The following is a 23,412-nucleotide window of genomic DNA, read 5'->3' as shown; positions in this document are numbered from 1 at the left end:
AACCCGCCCAGAGGCCAAAGCCTGTGTTAGCTCTACCCTGGGTGTCTTCCCTCATAGCGGCCCCGCTCTCAGCTTGCGCCTAAGCCTGGACGGAGCCTAACTTCTCCCTTGGCTCCGCCTTCCCACCAATCACCATCCCCAAATTTCCTTTGGCCCCTCCTCCAGATCCGCCCCGGCCCAGTCGCGGGCTTGGTTCGCCCGGGCCCCACCCCTGGCCCGCCCCGCCGTCGGTGCGCGGCGGCCGGGAAGGCGCCTCCCGCAGTCGCTCGGAACTGCGGACCTGAGAGCTTCCCGCAGAGGGCCGGCGGTGGGAGCGGAGTGGGTCGGGCGGGGCCGAGCCGGGCCGTGGGCCGTGTGGGGGCCAGGCCGGGCCGGCGGACGGCAGGATGGGCTGCACCGTGAGCGCCGAGGACAAGGCGGCAGCCGAGCGCTCTAAGATGATCGACAAGAACCTACGGGAGGATGGCGAGAAGGCGGCGCGGGAGGTGAAGTTGCTTCTGTTAGGTGAGGCAGCGCCCGGGTCTGGGACCCTTGGCTCTCCGCGCTAACCTCCAGACAAGGACCTGAAACTACCCAGCCAGGCCTTGGACCCTACACCTGCGCTTGAAACCCCTAGGGCCCACCCTTTTAAGTCGAAACTCTGGATTGGTCTAGATTTAAAATCCTAGTCCAGACTCTAGTGTAGACCCTCAACTCATCCCAGACCCCACACAGCAAACCTTGCATGACTCTCCCCTCTTGCTATCCAGTCTCAAGAGAACTCAGCCCCTGCCTTGTATTCCCACACTTTCTCAGGCTTTGCTTAAACCCTCAGCACCCTGCTGGCTCCCACCTTCAGACCCCACCTGTTCTATTTCCTTTGGCATGAGCATTCCTTGGGACCCTTGTCAAGCCTCAACCCACTACCTCTTTTCCTTACTCTGGAGTCTGTATTCTCCCTCAGTGCACTCTGACCCCTTAAGAACCTCTTTAAGAGGGCAACTGACTACTATCAAGTTCTCTGTAGCAGGATTCCCCGCAGGGCCTCTGTTCCAGGTCACCAGATCCCTCCCTCTCCCTCTCTCTCTCCCTCTCTCTCTCTCTCTCTCTCTCTCTCTCTCTCTCTCTCTCTCTTTCTCTCTTTCTCTCCAGGTATCAATCCCCCAATCATCTGCCCCTCTTTTAAGTCTTTTCTCACACTGCCATTCCCTTGATTCTGCACCCTCCTGCTCCAGGTGGGCCTTGATAGGAGGAGGGAAACCAGGGCTGGAGTGGGCCTAGGCTGAGTTGGGCAGACCCTCTCCAAGAGGTTGGACTGGAAGCTGTAATAGTCACACTAGGGAACGGGGGTCAGGCATCAAGCATCTGTGTGAAGTCCCATTCCCTGGGAATGTGTTCCCTAGGTTCCAAGGCTTGTCTGGGCCAGGGGAGCCTGGACAGTAGGAGGGAACATGGAGGAGTTAGGGTTGTTGCCACTTCCAAGGCCAAGGAAGATGGTGGCTGCTGGGATGGGGGGTGGGGGGGGGAAGTGGAAGTAGTGAGCCAACCGACATATTGCTGCCCTTGTGTGCCTGTAGAGATCTGCTGACGGGTGCTGAGGTTCTCATACTCAGGACTGAAACGCCTGGGATGTGGCCTAGGGTACTCAGTAGACCTGTTGGTTCCCCAAAGGAATACTGTGATGGGGGAGGGGGCGCAAGCTGAATGAGGGGCTAGTAGGAGTCAGCTGCCCGGAGCCCCGTGTGCGCTTCAAGCATCCCAGTTAGGCTTGGCAAAGGCAGTGGGCCTGATGCTTGTGTCCAGACTCCCACTGGTCGTCAGAGTGTTTCCCTGTGGAAGCCTGACTCGAGATCGGGTCCTCTGGATTGTGGGGAGCAAGGCCTTAGCAGTAGCAGAAGCCGCGCAGCAGCGTAATCGGTTGGATAGTATGTTGGGGGGGTGTGGCCCCTCCGCCCCAGGGCCGCCTTGGGGCCTGCGTGCTGTAGAAAGCCTGGCTTTTTTTTTTTTTTTTTAATTCGGCCAGGCCTGTGGCCGAGAAACAACATTGTGTGTCTTTATGGATCCATCTGTTGACTGTCCTGGCGGACCCGGCCTGGGGGCACAGCCCCGGAGGTTTCAAAATGGCATCCGCTCCACTGCTGCGGCGGGGAGGAAGAGAAGGGGCGGGAAGGGGCGGCGGCCCAGCCTCCTGGGCTGCTTTGCGTTGGGCGCTTGCCTCTTCCTGTCTCTGCTGCGAGTGCGGCAAGCAGTGAGTGGGTGTCGACGCGGCGGGCGGCGGCGGCGGAATGTCCGTTGCTGCCGGGCCTAGGGAGGGCAGACACTTCCGGGACCGCTACCTCCCAGTGCCCAGCCCGGAGCCCCTTACCAGCCCCTCCCAGGTTTATTGCAGTTATTGTGGTGGCCAAGGAGATGTGGATCTGGACCAGAGGGCCGGGGGAAGCGGGTTGCACAGGACTCCTGACCTGTTCGGTAACACACGGTTGGTTTCCTCTATGCGGACCGGCTTGTGCCTTAGAGCTCAGCTCAGCTTTTGGGCCAGGCTAGGTGGGACCCGGTATCTCTTCCTACACTAGGCTGGCAGTAGCCAGTGATCTGTCTTAGCACTTTCTCATGGAACAGTCTATCCCAGGATCCCTTCCCCTCTGTCCTTTCTTCCCTCTAAAATGGAATTCCTGGCTTGTGTCACAGGAGTACCCATGGTGAGACTAAGCCCCTGCAAAGAGTGTGCAGCCAAGGTCTCAGAGCTCTGCCTGAAATGGGCAACCCGGTCTGCATGACCAGTCTGTCATTGCTACCTGGGAAGGCGACTTCAGTTGAGCTAATCAACTCCCCATGAAGGAGTAAGATGACAGTGGGACCCCAGCCTGTAGCAGGTTCGGAATTCTGGGCACCAGTTCTACATAGCCGGAGACTCTGTCCAGGCAACGGGGACTTAAGCTGGGAAAGTGCCAATCTTCCCTCCCAGCCAGAACCACGCCTGCTGCCCCACCCGCACACTGTCTCCCTCCATACCCTGTATCCCTGCCAGAAGGCGGGCACAGTCACTGTCACCAGGGCAGAGGCAGATGTGGTACACACTAGCAAGATAGTTTTCCCTGGCAGCTTGGTCAGGCAAGCAGAGAAGCTGATGGCAGTCTCCCTGCGGGGGGAACCCCCTAGACACCTCCCACCGCAGTTCAACTAGACTGACTAGCTAGGCCCAGATAGATTGTGGGGGCCCTGGTGACAACCTGAACTGGACACACCAGGAGAAACAGTGTCCACTGCGGGCTCCACAAAGTCACAGAGTATAGCTGCTTCTGGCTGGCTGCAGAACTTTGTGTCTTCCCTGTGTAATTGTTCCTTAACCTTCCATCCATGGACATCCTCCCAGAATCCTTCCTGAGGTCCCACCAAGGCTAATGCTGCTTCTCTGCTCCCTGGGTTCCCGCTTTCCCACTAGAGCATGGTTTTGGCCCTTGAGGCAACTAGGCAGAGCGCATCCTTTCATTTGTGTGCCGAGTGAAGGATGTACTTGGTGAACTTGGGTTGGGGGATAAGTATGTGGAGGTCACCGAGTCACAGTTTGGCATACTGTGTGAGCAGGTGACAAGTGCTCTTTGGAAGATCGGTGACCAAGATTGAGGAGATGCTGAAAGAAAAAACTCTTGGGTTCTTCTTGGCCATCACAGGCTGTGCAGGTGCCTCAGGGCAGTCCTCACTCTGTCCCTCCCCGCTTCCCCTCTCACAGAGCCCCTGCTGCCCAGCACAGCACACAGTAGGGACTATATGTGAGAGAGTGGTTCTACAGACTCAGTTCTCTGTCTGGGGACAGCTGCAGAGCTCCTGCCAGTGACCGTTGAAGCAGCTGACAGCTCTGGGGCTCAACTTGGAGCAGTTCTGCAGGAGTTCCAGGCTTGTTAGTCAAAGCCAGGCCTTCGTAGATTTACAAAAGGAAGGGAGGTTTGTAGCCTTTGTCCTTTCCAACTAGCAAAAGGCAGGCATGCAGCTTCCGTGCGTACTGTGTGTAGAGTGTAAAGCTCCTGAACGCATCTTGCAGCAGGCCACGTCCTTTGGGGGTGGGACAGAATATAACAGGAATGAGAGAACCAAAGGGTAATCCTGGAACTGCCAAACTGAGACGGAAGGGCTAGCCTGGGAAACTGGCCTGCTAGGCACTGGGGGCACTGAGATAGGAGATGTAGCCTAGATCCCCAAGACGCTGGTGGATGTCTCCTGGCATGAGGCTGGAGACTGCCTGACTGGACACCGGAGTCACGTAGAGAATGCTGGGGCTGGAGAGATGGCTCAGCGCTTAAGAGCACTGGGTGCTCTTCTGGAGAAAGTTCAATTCCCAGCATCCACATATCTGTCTTTAACTCCAGTTTGAAGGGATCTGACATTCTCACACAGACAAAACATGCAGGGAAAACGCCAATGCACATTAAAGAAAAAGTTAGAATCCTGGTCTCATCTTCTGCCTCTTTTAGAAATCTGCTTCAGGTGAAGCCCTGCGGAGAAGGCTGCCTATCCTGTGTAATTCAGGGGACGGTGGGCATAGTACACCAGATCCTGGAGGTAAACAAATGAAAACCAGATTGGGGCTTCTCCTGAGGATTCCCTTCCCTGCCCCCAGGAAGCTCACAGCAAGTGGGAGGCCAAGGTTTGTAAAGAACAGAGCAACTTAACTGACCGTTCCAGGGACTTTAGGCCTAATCTCTGAGGGCCTAGCCTTGGGGGTGTGGCGCAGCTCTGCGAGCCAGGTGGGCTAGTACAGAGCCTGCCTCCTTTCCCTAACCCATTTCTCCCCTGCTGGAGCTCATTAGCACTTGAATGGGGGGCTGGTTGGCTTCGGCCTCAAAGTGTCTTCCCACCCCTCCCCCAGGCTGGGCAAGGCTTTGTCTACCCAGGCGGGCCTGGATGAGCTCCCACGCTAGGGAGAGGAGGGGGGCGGTCCGAGCCATTTCTAACCTCCTCTGTCCTCTCAGCCCTGCCCATCACTCCAGAGCTGGTACAGAAAATATAAAAAGCCATGCACTGCCCTGGGCAGGCATAGGAGCCAGTAGAGACTAGGTATTTTAAGGGGTATTCCTGAGCTGGTGAGTCAGGACAGCTCAGCCATGGGCATCCCTGGTGGGGGTGCGGGGAGGGTGGAGGTTGGGTCTTTGAACAGAGTCTAACAGGTGGTCAGTTCTGGATTGAGCCGTTTCAGTGGCTGGAGGGTGGCAGTCCAGCCAGCTGAGGGACACGGGCTTCCACACAAGCCCTCAGGCAGCACCGAGCCACTCACTATTGTCAAGTCAGCCTGAGCTGCCAGTGCTCCCTTTGAGTCTGCGTGAGCTGGCAGGGTCGGTCCTGGGATCAGAGAAGAAAGGTGAACATTTATTTGTTCACCAAGTGACAGTCAGTGGGGGTGGAGGTAGGGCTGTGGCTGCCAGGATCTGTTGCAGGGAGGTCTCCAGGCCTCTTTAGCAGACTGGGGCACTTAGGTCACTGTGAAGCACACTGATTAGAGCCCGCCCTCGGGGTTCTGCCCTCACTGCATCTCTCAGACTGTTTCTAAAGCTCCTGGCTCACTTGGCAGGAAACAACTTTGTTTACCCAAGAAGCTTTTAGCTACCGAGGGACCAGGGCACCCATCGCTGCCACCAGCAGAGGATGACAGGTGTGACGTGGAGTGCTGCTGCCTCCAGCTCACCTTCTAGCTGAGACAAAGGGAGGAGGAGTGGGCCAGAGGGATGGGGTACAGGCCTGGCAGCCTTCTCAGCCCCCAGGGTTCGACCTGGGAATTTGGTAAGAGAGGCAGGAGTCAGTAGGTTGTTGCCGGGCCACACAGCTTAGGTCACATCTAAGATTGTTCTTCAGAGTGCCTTGGTTCGAGCCAAGGATTGGACCCCTTAGTGTGCTCCCCTATCCCATGCTCTCAGGAAGCCCCTGCCTCAGCTACAGGTGCTGGGTGCAGCCTCCGCTGTCTGGCCACACCCTGTCTTTTGCCTAGAGCTCTTGTTCTTACTAAACCCAACCCCACCCTCACCTTGTTGGTGCTTCACGGGCCTGAAACTTAGTGGTTTGAAAGGATCCTCTCAGGGCTCAGCAGTGACTACAGGGTTGCCTTTTAGGGTCGACTCTCAGAATCCGCATACAAGGCCCTGATGGGGCGCCCGGCCAGTTTGAGGTGTCTTTGAACCTTGAAGGATGCTGCTCCCGACCCAACTGCTTCAGAGTGTGCCTACGGGACAGTCATGTACTTGGGCCCCTTAGGGAAATGGTGTCCACATCAGAGAATAAGGAGGAAGCAGCTGGGGGAGGGGGGAGCCCAAAAGGGGAAGAGGCCAGAGGGCTGCAGTAGGTCCTGAGTCACCCAGGTCTCTGGCAGCCAGAGGCCTAGAAGGTTCACACCTGCCCAGGCTCACTTGTGAGCTCCCGCTGGCCTCCACACTCCATCCCTGAGTTAGGGCCAGTCCAGGTGGTAGCCTTGTCCTAACAACGGCTGGGGCCAGGATGTCAGGCCGTGCTTCTGAGAAGGATTCTAAGCCCCTCCTTTGGCCACAGGAAGTGGTGGCTGGGAGAGGGACACCAGTGGGAGGTCCAGCAGGAAGGCCAAAAGCTGCTCTTGGATTCCTAAGCGGCCATTGCCCTGCAAGCAGGAAGGCCAGCCACAGGCAGAGATGAATGCCTGGAAGCGGAGCGGCAGCCCTGTATTAGCTCACTGTGGGTTTCCCCTGCCTGGGGGTTGGTGAGGGGCCTTCAGCCCATCACGACTTGCTGAACCCGGATGCTGTCATTGTGCCTCAGTTTCCCTTCTCATAGCAGCAGATGCCTCTGCTATTTAATCTTGTGCGTCCAGGATGGGCCTTTTCCACCAGTGGAGAGACTGAGGGCATAGAAGCAGAGATGCTGGGCTAGGACTGGAGCAGTCACTCCACCTGCCCTGCTGTTAGGATTGGTGTTGGGGTGACAAGCAGATGCTGGTGCACCTGTCCTGGGGGGCACTCGTGCTCTGCGGGTGCTCTGGGGTCTTGCCTGGGGGAGTTTTATTTGTTTGTTTTCTTATCTTGCTTCTTCGAGACAGGGTTTCTCGATGCCTTGACTCTCCTGGAACTCACTCTGTAGACCAGGCTGGAGTTCCGCCTGCCTCTGCCTCCTGAGTGCTGGGATTAAAAGTATGCACCACCACCTGGCACCTTGAGGAGTCTTGAATCCTTTTATGCCCTGCAGGGTGAGACCCATGATTCTGTTTTAGCCTTTCTGCTGTTCTGACAGAAGCCTGCCTGCTCCATGGCTTCTTTCCATATGTGGCTACTCTGCAATCTCTCCCCACCTTTCCTCTCAGCCCACCTTCCTTAGAACATTCACGTCACACTCAGTAACTTAGCATTGTGCCTTCCCTGTTGTGCCTCTTCCTCCCCTAACCTCCAGTTTGAGGGAGACAGACTGGGCCAGAGGAATGCTGGGAAGCGCTGGTGGCCTCGGCTGGGAGTTGGCCAGACCGGTGGAAAGGCAGACTGTCCTACAAGGCTTGTCCTGACTGTTAGCTCAATGGTGGCCTCAGTGTAGAGGGTACTGGTACTGTGTGCTGGCTGAATGTGGCTCCTGTGTGGGCTGAGAGCAATGGCCCCCGTGCTTCTTGACCCCCAGATCTCCTGTCTGTGGGGCTTATCCTTCCCGTGGGAGGTTCCAGGGGATTCTGCTGTGTTGTCAGAACAGGCCCCCTTGGCTAGGCAGCTGTGCAGAAAGCATAGACCATGTTCCTCCTTATCACCCAGGCCTGGGTACAGAAGGACCCATTCCTTTGGGTGTGTGATCTCAGGCTGTCCCCGCCTCTGCCTCTGTGTTTAGCACTGGGACTTACAAGGATCTGGACAACTGCTGGCTTGAGTTGGGCCCTAAGGCAGTTTGAAGTTCCTGAAAACCATAGGAAAGCTGCTCTAGGCAGGCCTTGGGCTTGGCACAATTCCCACGAGGAATACATTTAACAGATAGGGACACTGAGGCCCTGGCGATCTGCCACTGTAATTCAGGACAGACAGCTGTTGTTCAGGCTCTTGAAGAAATCACTATAGGAGTCTTTTTAAAAAGCTGTTAGGAGGAGGGGTGTACCAATGACCTGGGGCCTGTCCCGTGCCTCCAGGCACTTTACAGGTGGCAAGACCTACAGCTTGAGGCAGGGCATGGCTGACTTGTTGGGGTATCTGGTGGAAGGTGGGGCCGCAGTCTTGGGTGGAAGTGTTGCAGGAACCTTCCAAAACCCCACCTCCTTGTCATCTCCCTTTCCCCCCAGTGTGAGATTGTGCTGAGCCTCCTTGGAGGGCTTAAAGGGGTCAAAGAACAACACCTGGAGGAAGGAAGAGAGGCCTGGGGTGGGGCCTAGAGGGCCTTTGTCTGGCTGTGTCCTCCCCCCCCTCCTTTCTTCCCTCCTGTTTCCATTGTTCCTGTGTATTCAGACTCTGAAGCTGGCCGGGGGCTTCCCAGGGAGGAGGTTGTGGCTGAGGGTCTTGGCACCTCCCCCAGCTATCCCTAGCTGGGAAAGCTGCTTTGCTGAAACAAAACATTCCCCATGCTGCCCAGCCCCCATCTCCTCTGCTTTGTCTCTGGCTGCTGGGCTCCCCCTGGTGGTCGCTGAGCCTGAGATCCTGGGCTATGGGGCAAAGGGGTGACAGACAGGATCCAGAATGGCAGAGGTCACACACAGCAATGAAGATGTGGCACCTTTCTAGTAGCTGGGTTACCTGTGGGGTGGGCATCCCAGGCCTCAAACCCATCCCCACTGTGCCCCGCTGGGATTGTGGCAGCGTGGGCGTGCCTGGTGCTGTGGCTTCGAACTGGGCTGCTGCCCAAGCCTACCCTGTGGTCCCAGCTGCTCACGAGAATCTCTGCCCTCGGGGCTGCCACGTCAGCTGCCTCTCCTTAGCCCATGAATTCCACCGGAGCCCACCAGCGCAGGAGCTGCCTCCAGGGAGGCCTTTTCCCAGCCTTCGGAGTTGTGGGATCAGTGGACAGCACCAGCTGGGGGGCTTCTATGCAGAAGTCCCTGATGTGTGTGGAAGAGAAGTGATGGGCTCAGAGCACGGTGCCAGTGACAAGAGACAGCTCTCACCCCATCCCTGGTGGGTGGCGCTACGGCTCCGAAGGGTGCCCTCCCCGCCCCAATCGCCCTGTTCCCCCTGCTCTCTCTGAGTCTTCTGAAGCTGTACTTGAAATGAGATAACTGTGGTTCTCCACTCTGGGCCTTGCTGTTAGTGACCAGAGCAGCCGGCCATTGTGCACACTGTAGGAAGTGAGGTTTGGGGAAATCTGTACTCTTCCACCAAGTAGGAAAATAGTGGCCACTGACTTCCTTCTGGTAAGGGTCTTACTATGTAGCCAAGGCTTACCTTGCCTCAGCCTTCTGGGTGTCGGGATTATAGACATGCACCATCACGCCCAGATACTATCTTCTTAAACATATTTTTTATTTAATTCCTGGATAATTTTGTACAATATATTTTTTTAATTATTACTTTTATCTTAAGTGTATGTGTGTTTGCCTGCGTGTATGTCTGTGTAGTACATGCTTGCCTGATTCCTCAGAGGCCAGAAGAGGGCGTCAGATCTCCTGCAGTTGTGGTGACAGATAGTTGTGAGCTGCCTTGCGAATGTGGGGAGTCAACTCAGGATCCCCTGGAAGAGCAGCCAGTGCTCTTCACTGCTGAGCCAACTCCAGCCACAGTAACAACTTTTATCTGCACCCTAGCCTTGGGTGCGGTACGTCGAGAGGAGCTTTGGTTCCAGTTCTCACCTCTTTCCTGTTAGAAGATGCATTGTTCCATTTTACAGATGAGATACTAGAGACCTGAAAGGGTGGAGGCTAATGGAAATATCAGGAAGGATCGGTGTGGGCAGCAGGGTTGTACTAGTCAGATCTAGATTCCCCTCCCCCTGACCCTGGGGAGGGAGGGAGGAGATCCAAAAGTAAAAGGTAGACCAGCTGCCTGCTTGAAGAAACTGAGGCCAGAAAGGGGAAGAGCCGGGCACAGCCTCCCTGCAGGTCAGACCTAAGCGTGAGGTAGGAGTTGGTGGGCCCAAGATGGACGAATAGAAAGCAGTCTTAACATGCTGGGGCCTAGATGAACATCGAGTGTTTGAACTTACAGGCCCAACTGTGGTGAGGCGTTTCGTGCAGTGGGGTGGCACTGTCTTCCGTCAGTCTGTTCCCTCCATGGGAGCTTAGTGCTGCATGTGGAAGCAGGTGATCTCTGCAGAGGAGCCTCTGAGATAACTGCTCTCCTGCAGCGGGCCCAGCCGCTGGACTCGGAGCAAAAGCTACCCAGGTGTTTTCTTTGGTGGGAAGAGGTGTAGCCTAGTGGGATGTCAAGGCCAACCCCAGGGACCATCTGTGGGTCCCCACTGGCCTCACCCAGCTAGGGATGGAGCAGCTGGTGGGGATGAGAGAGGCTGATTCCTGCTTCTCTCTGTTCAGCTGGCTTCCCTGCTGACACCTGTGTGTCAGCCTTGGGAAGCTCTCCCTGAGGTAGGCACAGGGCTGGCAGGGAGGAAACCTGGGTGAGTACAAGCACTCTCCAGCCCAGATGGTAGGAGTGATGCCCCATAATGGAGAAAGGGTCATGGGGGCGTAAGAAACATGTGGCGCCAGGGCTCCTGAGACACCAAGTCTGTGGCCTACCTGAGCATCAAGCTCTTCACCACACACCTTTCACTGGATGTCCCACTCAGACTTCCCCCGCTCTGTCTGTCCTGATGTCTCTCTACTTCCTGCTTGATTGCCAACCACACCCTTGTCCTGCCTCTCACTACTTCCTGCCTGAGTCACAGCTGCTGCAATGACAAAGGGACCTCCTTAAGTCCCAGGGATGGAAACCCCATTACCTTGTCTTGTCCCCCTGTTTGCAGTGACCCCTACGGGGTGGGGAGAATGCTCTAACTCAGAATCTGAGAGGCCTGAGAGAGGGGAACTGGGACACTAGGGAAGTGTGGGAGCAGGCCTTGAGCTGACTGAGACGAGAGGTATGTGAACATGGTTCCTGGTTTGGCTTGCCCAGGTGTGGCCCTCTCAGTATCTGCCAGCTTTGCCAGGGAAATCAAATGCAAAGCAGGTTGGTGCCATCATCCCTGGTACTGGGCAGGGTCACGGGTAGCCCACAGTATCTCTTGAGAGAGTGGTCAAATGATTAGATGCCCTCTTTACCCACAATGACCAGTAGAGAAACCAATGTTTCCCATAGCCAGGAATTCCAAAGTCATGTAAGGGGACAACCTTCATTTGGGGTTTCCTGTGCCCTGGATGTCTGCTGCCTCTTCCCTCTCACCTGTCCTTGAGTCCGGTCAGTGGAATCACATCATTAGCCTCTGTTCTCTGAATCAGGCCTCAGTCCTGGCTGAGACTGGTTCTTTCTCTGCTCCAAGATGAGTCAGTCCCCCTCCTTCTCCTCTGTGGGAGCAAGTAGGAAGGCTAGCTAAGGCCACTGTGGCCTTTCTTTTCTAGATATTGAGGCCCTATAGGCCTAGTGCCCAGTGATTGGGTAGTATGGGCAGGGTCTGTAGACCTTCTGAACACCCCTCTGGGCTTGTAGAATGTGAAGGAGCCTCATTCCACTGCTGTGCACAGCCTCATTTGGTGGATGGACCATAGCCAGAGAGAACACTGTCTCACAGCAAGCCTGCCCAAAGCTGTAGGGTTTGTTCCGTAGTAGTTCTGCACCATCTTGGGAAGCAGACTTGGGATGGTCAGATACTCAGTAATTATAGGCAGCTGCTGGATTGGGGCTAGACCCAGACCTACTCATGTGAGGGTCACAGCTGTGCCTCAGTTTCCCCAATGAAATCTGGGTTTGAGTAGGGGAAACTGAAACGTCGATGAGGTCTGACAGCCTGTTCTGTCTTCACTTGTTTGGTGCCTCTTAGCACCTCAGAGACTGGGGCCAGAGGGAGCCCAGTGCCAAGTGCAGCTGGGCCCAGGCACATCTATAGGAGGGATTGTGTAGAGCAAGGTGGATGACTCTCAGATAGGACTAATTCTTTTTTTTTTTTGTTTTTCGAGACAGGGTTTCTCTGTATAGTTCTGGCTGTCCTGGAACTCACTCTGTAGACCAGGCTGGCCTCAAACTCAGAAATCCACCTGCTTCTGCCTCCCAAGTGCTGGGATTAAAGGCGTGCGCCACCACTGCCCATCCAGATAGGACTAATTCTATTACAGCATGTGCCTCGATTTTCTTAGAGTTGGGGTGAGACTAGACTCTACCTCAGGTCTGTTGTGAAGAGAAGAGTACCTAGTAAGCCAGGCGGTGGTGATGTGCACTTTAATCCCAGCACTCGGGAGGCAGAGGCAGGCGGATCTCAGTGAGTTCGAGGCCAGCCTGGTCTACAGAGTGAGTTCTAGGACAGCTAGGACTACACAAAGAAACCCTGTCTCAAACAACAACAACAAAAGGCATCTAGTAAACACAGTAGTGTCCTATAGGCGTGGGAGAATGCCTACCTGGTGTGTGTGAACCCCGGGGCTCAGTTGGACCCCAGCACCACATAAAAAACTGGGTGTGGCTTGGCTGGAAAGATGGCTCAGCAGTAAAGGGTGCTTCTTGCTCTAGATGGCCTGAATTCAGTTCTCAGCACTTATATCAAGTGGCCTCTGTGGGTACCTGCATGCATGTGCACAACCCACCCCCACTCTCTCTCACACACACACACACACAATTTTAAAATGTAAAAGTAAAAATTCTTTAAAAAACAAACAAACAAAAAAACAAAACAAAAACTGGGCATGGGGGCTGGTGAGATAGCTTAGCCAGTGAAAAGTGCTCGCTACCAAGATGGGTGACTTGAATTTTACCCCTGAGACCCACTTGGTGGGAGAAAAGAACTCACTGCTGCAGGTAAATGCGTGCGCACTGACCAGCAAGCATGTGCACACACATTTTTTAAATGTGGGGGCTGGAGAGATGGCTCAGAGGTTAAGAGCACTGGCTGCTCTTCCAGATGTCCTGAGTTTAATTCCCAGCAACTACATGGTGGCTCACAACCATCTGTAATGGGATCCAGCGCCCTCTTCTGGTATGTCTGAAGACAGCTACAACGTACTCATAAACATTAAAAAAAAAAAAAAAAAAAAAAGTATTTGGGGAGCTGGAGAGATGGCTCAGTGGGTATGAGCACTGACTGCTGTTCCAGAGGTCCTGAGCTCAGTTCCCAGCAACCACATGTGGCTCATAACCATCTGTAATGGAATTCCCTGTTCTGGTATGTCTGAAGAGAGTAACAGTGTACTCACATACATTAAATAAATAAATCTTTTTGGTTTTTTGAGACAGGGTTTCTCTGTGTAGCCCTGACTGTCCTGGAACTCACTCTGTAGACCAGGCTGGCCTTGAACTCATAGATCTGCCTGCCTTTGCCTCCCAAGTGCTAGGATTAAAGGCATACGCCACTACTGCCCTGCTTAAATAAATCTTTTTTAAAAGTTTTTTTGTTTGTTTGTTTTGTTTTTTGTTTCTCTTATAGAGGATCCAAATTTGGTTCCCAGCACCCATTTCAGGGGGCTCAAAACCACTTTTACCTCCCGCTTCAAAGGATCTGACACATTTTCTAGAAGAGTTTGGGCACCTGCACTGACATCCATATACTTAGATACTTAATTTAAAATACATTGGCATCTGGAGCAATGACTCCACAGTTAAGAGAACACTGGGTGCTCTTCCCAAGGATCCAGGTTCAGTCCCAGTGCCCACATGATGGCTCACAACCATCTGTAACTCTAGTTCCAAGAAATCCAACAGCCTTTTCTATCTCTGTGGACATTAGGCACACACGTAATGTAGGCATAAAAGTTTTGGGTGTATAAGTGTTTGCGTGTATGTGTCTATATGCACCATGAGTGTGGGTGCCCATGGAGGCCAGAACGCATCAAAGCCCCCAGAATTGTGTTTACACACGGTTGTGATCCACCATATGGGTGCTTAGACCCAAACCTAGGTCCCCTGGAGGAGCAGTACATGCTCTTACCCACTGAGTCATCTCTCAAGCCCAAAATAAAATCTTTTAAAACCTGTAACCAAAGGGCTAGGTATAGTGGTGCATGCCTGCAAACCTAGCACTTGGGAGGCAGAGGTAGGTGTATCTGTGAGTTCGAATCCAGCCTGGTCTACATATTGAGTTCTAGGCCAACCAGGGATACATAGTAGACCCTGCCTTAAAATTATAATAATGAAAAAAAAAATGGTCATGTTAATGAACAATTGTAATTCCAGGCGGGAAGTTCAGAAATGTAAGGTCATCTTTGATTTCATTGTAAGTTTGAAGCCAGCCTGGCCTACGTGAAACCCTGGCACATAATGGGTGCTTGCCACAACTTCGCCGTCATTATTATTAATGGTGTTTTTGTTAGTGTGTTAGCCCTGTTATATGATCCTAGTAGAAGGATAGAGTTCCGGAGTTTGACCCATCCATAGGTTAGTCCTGTGAACTGCCTAGAGAGGAATACTGTGAACAGAACACAGGGCAGGATTACCCACGAAAGGGAACAGTAGAAGCAGGGAGCGAGACGCAGGCAGTACCTGGAAGGGACAGGAGCGAAGCTGGCCAAGGGACAAGAGCAGGCTTAATCTGGGCAGAGGCTGCAAAGGAACCTGGGGCCTCATCTTGGCATTGTGGTACCATCTTGAATGCTGGCTGTATGATCCTGCTCCAGGAATGAACACTTCTAAACTTCAGTGCCCTCTGTAAAATGAGACCAGAAAAGATGTTTGTTTAATGGACTTGCTGTGGCAAACACAGGAGAGACCAACAGACCTCAGAACCAGTCACAGAGAAGTGAGGACAGGCTCTGCCAAGCTAGAGAAGCTTGAGTCAGAACTTGTATACATAGAGAGAGAGAGAGAGAGAGAGAGAGAGAGAGAGAGAGAGAGAGAGAATATGAGAATGTGAGTTTCTTTTTTCCAACTGTTAAGGACAGAGCTGGTCCAGAAAGCAGAGGGCTGGGTCTTGGGCCATGTCCAAAGGACAGGAATGTGACTCTGTGGCCCTTGTAGGTTGCTTAGCAGCTAAATCTCAGGGTTTGGGAAAAGGAGGGTTTCCTGCTGTTTTGCAATATGCAGGGTACCTTCCATCCAGCCCTGCCTTGCTCTTGCACAGGGTGGTAGGCCTGTGTTTGTGAGGGTAGAGAATGTGGACCTAAAGTCTGGCTAACTCTCTGAACTCATACAGGACAGAGGTGGGGGCGTGACAGGATCCCTGGCAGACATTGGAGCTTAGGGAAGCAGAGGCCTGCAGGGAGCCTGCCTAGGAGCAGACTCTACAGGTTTCCTTAACCACTGTGGCCCCTGTACACCACAGCTGTCTCACTTTGCCTAGCTAATGGCAGCTAGGCTGTTTGCATACAGACCCCACTGGGCCTGTCCTCATCATCTCTCCCCTCTGTTCCAGGTGCTGGAGAATCAGGGAAGAGCACCATCGTCAAGCAGATGAAGTAAGTGGTGTGTGGGAGTCACCGGAGTTTGATCATCATCTTCCTCTGGGCCTGAACCGCCTCCCCTGCTTGCTCTCCACTTGTCCCAGAGGGCCCCATTGCTACTTATATCAACATGACTCCGTAGGCCAGGGGTTGTTGCCCATCTTTGGAGCAGTCCCAGGCAGTTCCAAGTTAGCTATGTGATTTCTTGTCATTTGTGGACCATAACTCATGACCTCTGTTTATCAGGATTATCCATGAAGATGGCTACTCGGAGGAGGAGTGCCGGCAGTACCGCGCAGTTGTCTACAGCAACACCATCCAGTCCATCATGGCCATCATCAAGGCCATGGGCAACCTGCAGATTGACTTTGCCGACCCCCAGCGTGCGGTGTGTGCACTTGCTCCACCCCTCCCGTCTGCCTGTCTCAGAAGCCTTCAAGGCTTGTCTTGTCCTAGGGAGCCTGAGAGTACATCAGCCCCGGCCCTGTTCTAGAATATTCCCTTCCCCTGACAGTCAGAGAGGGGTCTGTTCTGTTACCTATCTGACTGCCCTCACTTCTGTGCCCAGGATGATGCCAGGCAGCTGTTTGCACTGTCCTGTACTGCTGAGGAGCAAGGCATGCTTCCTGAAGACCTGTCCGGCGTCATCCGGAGGCTCTGGGCTGACCATGGTGTGCAAGCCTGCTTTGGCCGCTCACGGGAATACCAGCTCAATGACTCAGCCGCTTAGTGAGTACTACAAGGGTCCGGGCATGGCAGGTGGTCCCAGGGTACTGAAGCTGATGTCTGTCCACTGAGGCTTTGGGAGTGGACTGGGTGGAAACACTGGGATAGCATGCTGTCAGAAGGCCTGGAGAAATGACAGCCACGGTGGCTTTCAGGCTACGTTAGCCTTATCTGTCTTCACACGTGATCGTTCTGAAGAACATCTGCAGCCACCTGCTCTGTGCAAAGCGTCAGGGACACAGTGATGAGTGTAAAAGACGGGTCCTTAAGCAATGACAGCTGAAGGTGTCAGTAGGAAATCAAGAATGGGAGGGGTTTGAGGCTGGGGCGTGCCGCATGTTAAACTCCAGACTGTCACTGAGGTTACAGGAGTTCAGGCCTGCTGCTCCGAGCCCCACAGAGAAGGGAGAGGCTGTCTTTGAGGTGACAGATGTGTGCACAAGCTGGAGCCTGGACTTTGCTGCTGAACTTTTTCTGGATCCAAGCCGAGCTGGAGAATCACAGTGTCCCAGGAATTTCAGAGGCACAACAGGCTTGGCTCCTTTAGACCAGAACACAATTCTGAATTCCCCTGCAGTCCAGCCGTGTGTCGGGGTGCTGAACTCCCCCTCCCTGCTGCTTCAGTTAGCCAGCCAGCCTCCAGCCCAACCCAGCCCCTCCAGGGCCCCATTGCCTATCCGATCCTGTGCCTGCTCAGCAGGACTAGACCTCACAAGAGTTAGGTAGAAGATCTGCCTAATTAGGATTCCCAAGTCCTGCTTCAGTCACATGACCAGGCTTCTTCTGCCCTCTTTGCACGGCCTTACTTCCCTTGTGTCATTCCTACCCTCGGGTAGTTTTGGGATCATAGCCAAATCTGTGGACAGCACTGCCCCACTCCAAAATCACGGGCTTAGCCACCAGCTGAGCTTGTGGATTATAGAGACCAGGGGAGGAGGGGGGTGGGGGGTAGAACCCTGTCAGCTTAATAGTTGACAACCAAAACTACTTCTTTGTCCCCAGTATTCAAGGAGGGAAGGATGGGACCTTGTCCAGGCCACTTTCCACTTCCTTTGCTTCCCTTTGTCTTTATTCCCGAGTTTTAAGTTCTTCCTATCGCACGCCTGGCTCTGCTCTCGGAGTTGGGGTAGTCACCACAGGCCTGCTCAGCCAAAGTGCCTTTTGCCTTCACAGGCTCATCTAAAGGAGGGGTATGGGGTGGTACACTAAGCTTTACCGCAGTCCAGTAAAACCACAGGACAGCAGAAAGTCCTAGGGTGAACCCACCTGTTGAGAAGAGCGAAATTGGTGTGGAGCTCACCTTGAGGCTTCCAGGCTAGGGGCTCTGTCCACAGGGGGTGGAGCACGGTACACAGGTCACAGCAAGTGCGTCATGGTCCCCTGTGGCCCTTCCTGTTATTCTGTGCTGTCCCTGCTTCTCTGAGATCATTTCCCTTTGGCCTGGTTTGGCTGGCCGCTGGCCTCAGCACCCCTGCCCCAAGAACAAAAGACCAATAGAGGGCAGCCACTGCAGCCACTTCAAGGCCTGGACCCAGCCTGCAGGCATAGCGGGGATATGAGGCAGACAGAAAGCTGGGCCCTGGACCCTGCTCCAGAGGCATTGATACTAATTAAAGGAGCGTGTGATGAAGAGCCCCAGGGATCTCTGCCAAGCAGGTGTCTGTACTCCCACCTCAGCTCAAATTTTATTGAGTGTTAGGCAGAGGACCCACTGGGCCTGGCAGGCTCCGACATGTTTAGTCCCCTGTGAAAGGACCACGCTAGGTTGCTTTGCAGTGGGCACCTTAATTACACCGATTAGCATCTTGATCTCTCCCTAAAGGACTAATTTCCCCCGCCTACTTTTTTACCTGTAGTTCCAACATTCTGACTCCTATTGGATGCATAAGTTGAGAACCCGACTGCTAGGTCATAGAGACGTAATGTTTAGATGGGGACTGAGCCAATGTTTCTTTTTTCCTTTTTTGTTAAGGTTTATTCATTTATTTTATGTGAGTACATTGTTGCTGTCTTCAGACACACCAGAAGAGGGCATCAAATCCCATTACAGGTGGTTGTGAGCCACCATGTGGTTGCTGGGATTTGAACTCAGGACCTTTGGAAGAGCAGCCAGTGCTCTTACCTGCTGAGCCATCTCACCATCTCCTGAGCCCATGTTTCTTTTTTTTTTTTTTTTATTGTTTTTTGGGGGGGGGTTGTTTTTGTTTTTGTTTTGTTTTGTTTTGTTTTTTGTTTTTTCTAAACAGGGTTTTTCTGTGTAGCCCTGGCTGTCCTGGAACTCACTCTGTAGAGCAGGCTGGCCTCGAACTCAGAAATCCACCTGCCTCTGCCTCCCAAGTGCTGGGATTAAAGGTGTGCACCACCACTGCCCGGCGAGCCCATGTTTCTTAAAGAAGCAAGGATAGCAGGCACAGCAGTGCACACCTGTAATCGCAGTGCTTGGGGCTGAGGCAGGAGGATTATAGGTTTGAGATGAGATTAGACTGCATAAACCAGACCCTGCCTGGAGTAGACGGAAGGGGGAAGAGAAGGAAGAAGAAGCAGGGTTTTGTCTGTTCGAGGCCCAGGTGAGGTTGCGGCTTTTGGCTTGTCTGACCTCCTCCCTCCCGCAGCTACCTGAATGACCTGGAGCGTATTGCACAGAGTGACTACATCCCTACGCAGCAGGATGTGCTGCGGACCCGTGTGAAGACCACAGGCATCGTCGAAACACACTTCACATTCAAGGACTTACACTTCAAGTGAGTGTGTGTATGGGCAGGGTTAAGGGCAATACCTGTCGCTGCTGGGGTAGCCATTGGCCATAATTCCCCAGTCCCGCTGAGGGGCCTCAGCATTGTATCAGGAAGACATGCCCTTGAGGTTCATCACCTAAGTAGTGACTTCCCACTAATAGTGTCTCCTGCCTATCCCTGTGGTGAGGGGTGGAGGATTCCATGGTGGCAGCCGTCCTACCTTGGCCAGGTCTCTGTCCTTAGCCTGCCAGCCTGTGAAGTGCAAGGATGCCTCCCCTGGGGCTCTGCTCCCTGGATTAAGTTTACCCGGTGTCCACAGGATGTTTGATGTGGGTGGTCAGCGATCTGAGAGGAAGAAGTGGATCCACTGCTTTGAGGGTGTCACGGCCATCATCTTCTGTGTTGCCTTGAGCGCCTATGACTTGGTGCTGGCTGAGGATGAGGAGATGGTGAGAGACTGGGAGCACTGGTGGCGGGGGCTGAGCCTGGTGGGCAGCGACGGGGGTCAGTTCCAACTTCACATCCTTCTCCTTAGAACCGCATGCACGAGAGCATGAAGCTGTTTGACAGCATCTGCAACAACAAGTGGTTCACAGACACCTCCATCATCCTCTTCCTCAACAAGAAGGACCTGTTTGAAGAGAAGATCACGCAGAGCCCCCTGACCATCTGTTTCCCTGAGTACACAGGTGGGGCTCTTTGAAGACTGTCTCATGGGAGGGGGTTTGGCCATCCCAATAGGCACCACTGGGGCTCTGGCGGCCCATGGATGCCCCCATCTGGACAGAAGGAAAAACACAGGAATGTATATTGTGTCTACACACAAAAGGCTTGTTATCACCCGTGGGCCTCTACTCTTGACCATATACACATGGGAAGCATCCTTCATACACCACATGCACTTACACATGAACATGCTGTGCATGTTACATGCTTGTCTATTGTGGCCATAGATCTCTGCTGTACATGCACAGACACAAGTCTTCATTTGTCTTCCTTAGGGGCCAACAAGTACGACGAGGCCGCCAGCTACATCCAGAGCAAGTTTGAGGACCTGAATAAGCGCAAAGACACCAAGGAGATCTACACGCACTTCACGTGCGCCACCGACACCAAGAACGTGCAGTTTGTGTTTGATGCCGTCACTGACGTCATCATCAAGAACAACCTGAAGGACTGTGGCCTCTTCTGAGGGGCAGTGGGCCTGGCAGGATGGTGAGTTGGGGGCCTGGCAGACAACATAATGAAACCACAGGGTCCAGAGAGGACAGGGGGCTGGGGACTTAGGAGAGGTCCTTTAGGAGTACTCAGTTTGGAGGAGAAAGGGTCAGGCAGGGCAATCAGGGACCAGAGGACAAGGGAGTCAAAAAAAGGGACCTGGCATTCCCTGGAATGAACTAGAGGAGTGGTCAGTGTTCTTTGGAAGAAATCGCCTCCTGGAAACCATGGCTATATTAGCCTAGTCTAGATGCAGAAGGAGACCCAGCCACCCCGCTGCTCACTAACAGGCCTTACCTCTTGTTCTTAGACCACTGTCTCTCAGACCTGAGAGTCCTAGGCCCAGGCCAGCCCCACTGGCCCTGGTGTACATTCAATGACTGCAGTGTCACTGATATACACATCCCGTAACCCAGCAACAGAAGCTGGCCCCTGGGCACAGCTGTGTCCCTGGTAACAAGGAGGTGGGGGAGAAGAAGGTCATTGTTTAGAGAGGCAAGAAGAGGAGCCACGAGTAACCCAGGCTGTGTCTGTCCTCCACCTCCAGGGCCACCGCCAACTCTGCTCCCCACTACCCCTGAGGAAGATGGGGGCGAGACGACCATGCTCCCCGCCTGTTCCCCAGCTGCGTCTCCCATCTGTTCTCTCCGTTCTCAGCTCCCCTGTCCCCTCCCTCAGCTCTAGACTTGGGAGAGGGGTTGCCACGGGCCTCCCAGTCTGAGGTGCCGGGAGTAACCATGGTACCCCTTCCTGGGCATCCGTTCGGGTTTTCTAACCGTTGTCTTGTTCTGGGGTGAGCGGGGAGCGCATGCAGAGTTTCCCAAGGCCTATGTCTGGAGGGGTACCAACTCCTCCAGCCTAGACCCCTGGCTTTGTCCAACACCAGCCCTGACCCAAGTCCAAATGTTTACAGGGAGCCTCCTGCCTACCCCACTCTCTGCCGCTCGGAGGCCCCAAAGGAAAAAGCACAAGACGTGTGAGAGAGACCGCCATTCCTGGAGACAAAGCCCACCTGCTCATTCTTGTAGCTTTAAAAAAAGAAAAGGAAAGGAAAGGAAAAAACAAAAAGAGGAAAACTGCAAATCTAGAAAACTTTTTAGAGAAACCTATTTAAAACTGTCAGGTCCTGACCAGCAACCCAACCCCCCACCCGCGCCCCTCTCCAGCGATTCCGTGCCTTGAGTGTGTCTGCGTGTTTACACCCATCCCTCTTTGGGCGGCCCCCCTGCCCTGCCCTCCACGGAATTGGATTCCAAGGGCTGTTCCAGACAACTGCCAGTGTCACTGAGGGCCCTGCCCTGAAGCCGTGGGCCCAGGCTCCATTAACCTAAATGTAGCTCCTTAGCGCTAATCTAGGAACCGCTGCCTGCTGAGGGCCAGGCCCCTCACGCCCTCGCCCCAGGCCCGGGGCCTCCAGCGTTGAACACTTCCTTGCTTTTTTCACATGTTTTATGGAATTGTTCACATGATTTGAAATAATAAAATGTAGAAAGAAAACACCAAGACCTGCTGGGTGTTCTTTTCTCCTGGGGACTGAGCAAGAAGAAGGTAGCTCACGCCTCAGGGCCTCGCCTAGCATGGGACCTTGGACATGAACTTTCTAGGCAGAGTTCTGTCCCAGTTCTCTAGCTTTACTTTGCCCTCTGGACTGGTCAACTTCCATGTTAGAGGCTATGCAGCCTCCTAGTCCTAATTTTGCAGTTTGCCATCTAGCGCAGCCTTCAGACCTTCAGAACCCTGGGAGCTCTTCTAGAGCCTTCTGGAAAGTTCAGAGTAGCAGAGGTATCTAGCCAGTCTTTATGTAAGAGATAATGACTTTTGACTTCCTGGCTCAAAGACCAAACAGTTTAAGGGGCTGAAGCCACACAGTTAAGTAGACTGCAGTCCTTGGCTTAACAAATGGACTCAGAAGCTAGGAGTGGTGGCATACACTTTGAATTCCAGCCTACAAGAGAGTGAGGCAGGACCAAGAGTTCCAGACCAGCCTGGGCCATACATTGAATCTCGGAAATCAAGTTGACTCCAATACTCGGGGAACATTGTAAAATAGGGACAAAAAAATATAAGAATCAGAGAAAGGTAGAATGTTTTGGAAAGCATTCTTCCAGGCTGGATGGGGCTGGTCAACATCTTGTCATGGGATGAGGAGGTGCCTGACCCCCAACTGTCCCCCAACTGGTTTTATGGAGGAAGGAAGAGACATTGTCTTCAGTGTTGTAGCTCCTGGTAAGGTATCCATATTCCTGGAAGCAACCCTGTGGGGAAACTCTTGAGTTAAACAAACTGAGAGTGGAGGAGGGGCCAGTTGGGAAGGGGACAGGATCAGTGGAGGTGCCAGAGAGTGAGAGTAATAGGTGTTAGATAAAAACGCGTTTTATACACGCTGAAACGTTATAATGAAATTCATTATGCATCACTAACATATGCTAATAACCATTTTTTCTCTTTGTAAAGAGAAAAAATAAGTGCCAGAATACCACGTCGCCAAATCTAGGCAGGGTTCATGGGGGCCTGTCATTGGCTGCATTGGAAGGTTGATGTGGAAAACAAAGCTAAGGGAAGTACTGAGTACTGGGCGGAGCGCAGCGCTAAATGCCTGGGTTTTCTTTCAGGAACTGCAGGGGCAGCCGCGGGCTGCGCCTGCTACCGGGAGGACTAGGCAGGCGAAAGATCGGCCCCACTGGGCGGAGCTCCAAGGCCTCTGCCGCCGGCCGCCAGGCGGCGCCACAGCCCGTCCTCTCCGCAGCTGCTGAGCTGGTCACGCAGGCTGACGTCACCGGGTCCCGAGGAGGACGCTTGACACAAAAGCAGCTTTGTGTGGCGTTGGAGGCTCCGCGCCCGCGGCCTGACAAAGCGACTGGGTCCTGGGGCGGGCGGGGGTCGGCGCCGCGGAGGCGGGGTAGGGAGGGATTGGACCCGGGACCTGGGACTTCGCCTCCTTACACCTGTCAGTGGCCACAGGCCACTGGGGCCTCTGATGCTGGCAGGAGATGAAAGGTTGTGGAGTCGGAAGGACTCCTGCTTCCCTAGGCCTCTCCCCCGCCCCAGTTCCTCAGGCCATTCCGGCTCCCTCTGCCACAGGGTACAACTGACAAGAACAGGATCCTGTGCCATCCCCAAATCCCTGACTTTCTTTAGAGACTCAGGCCTGAACCCCAAAGTGCGCAGGCAGGCTGGAGCTGTTCCAGAGCCACCGTACCCACCCATCAGGAAGCTTGCACCGGAGATGGTTCCTTCCTACTGTCCTGAGGGGAACCCCGCACAGAGGGCCATTGAAGGACTGGCATTGTCTGCCTGATGCACCCGGTGCCTCCCTGCCTGGGTGGGCCATCT

At 53.9% G+C, this 23,412-nt stretch overlaps 1 protein-coding gene across 2 annotated transcripts; it reads left to right on the top strand.

Moving 5' to 3' along the window:
• The first annotated feature begins 219 nt into the window (after positions 1-219).
• Gnai2 (G protein subunit alpha i2) lies at positions 220-21,582 on the top strand. Of its 2 annotated transcripts, none has more exons than XM_031343725.1 (9): positions 220-504; positions 15,373-15,415; positions 15,647-15,788; positions 15,969-16,129; positions 18,739-18,867; positions 19,181-19,310; positions 19,397-19,550; positions 19,863-20,076; positions 20,993-21,582. In XM_031343725.1, exons 1-8 carry the CDS (start codon positions 387-389, stop codon positions 20,051-20,053), a joined length of 1,068 nt encoding a protein of 355 aa, XP_031199585.1. In that variant the 5' UTR covers positions 220-386; the 3' UTR covers positions 20,054-20,076; positions 20,993-21,582. The 2 variants fall into 2 exon arrangements, with proteins under 2 accessions (XP_031199585.1, XP_031199584.1); XM_031343724.1 differs by having other exon boundaries at positions 221-504; positions 20,627-21,582.
• Positions 21,583-23,412: the final 1,830 nt, after the last annotated feature.

The sequence above is a fragment of the Mastomys coucha genome, unplaced genomic scaffold (genome assembly GCF_008632895.1).
Source record: "Mastomys coucha isolate ucsf_1 unplaced genomic scaffold, UCSF_Mcou_1 pScaffold23, whole genome shotgun sequence".
NCBI lineage: Eukaryota > Metazoa > Chordata > Mammalia > Rodentia > Muridae > Mastomys > Mastomys coucha.
The sequence above is the reverse complement of the archived record's forward strand: the minus strand, read 5'-3'. Positions and strand labels throughout refer to the sequence as shown.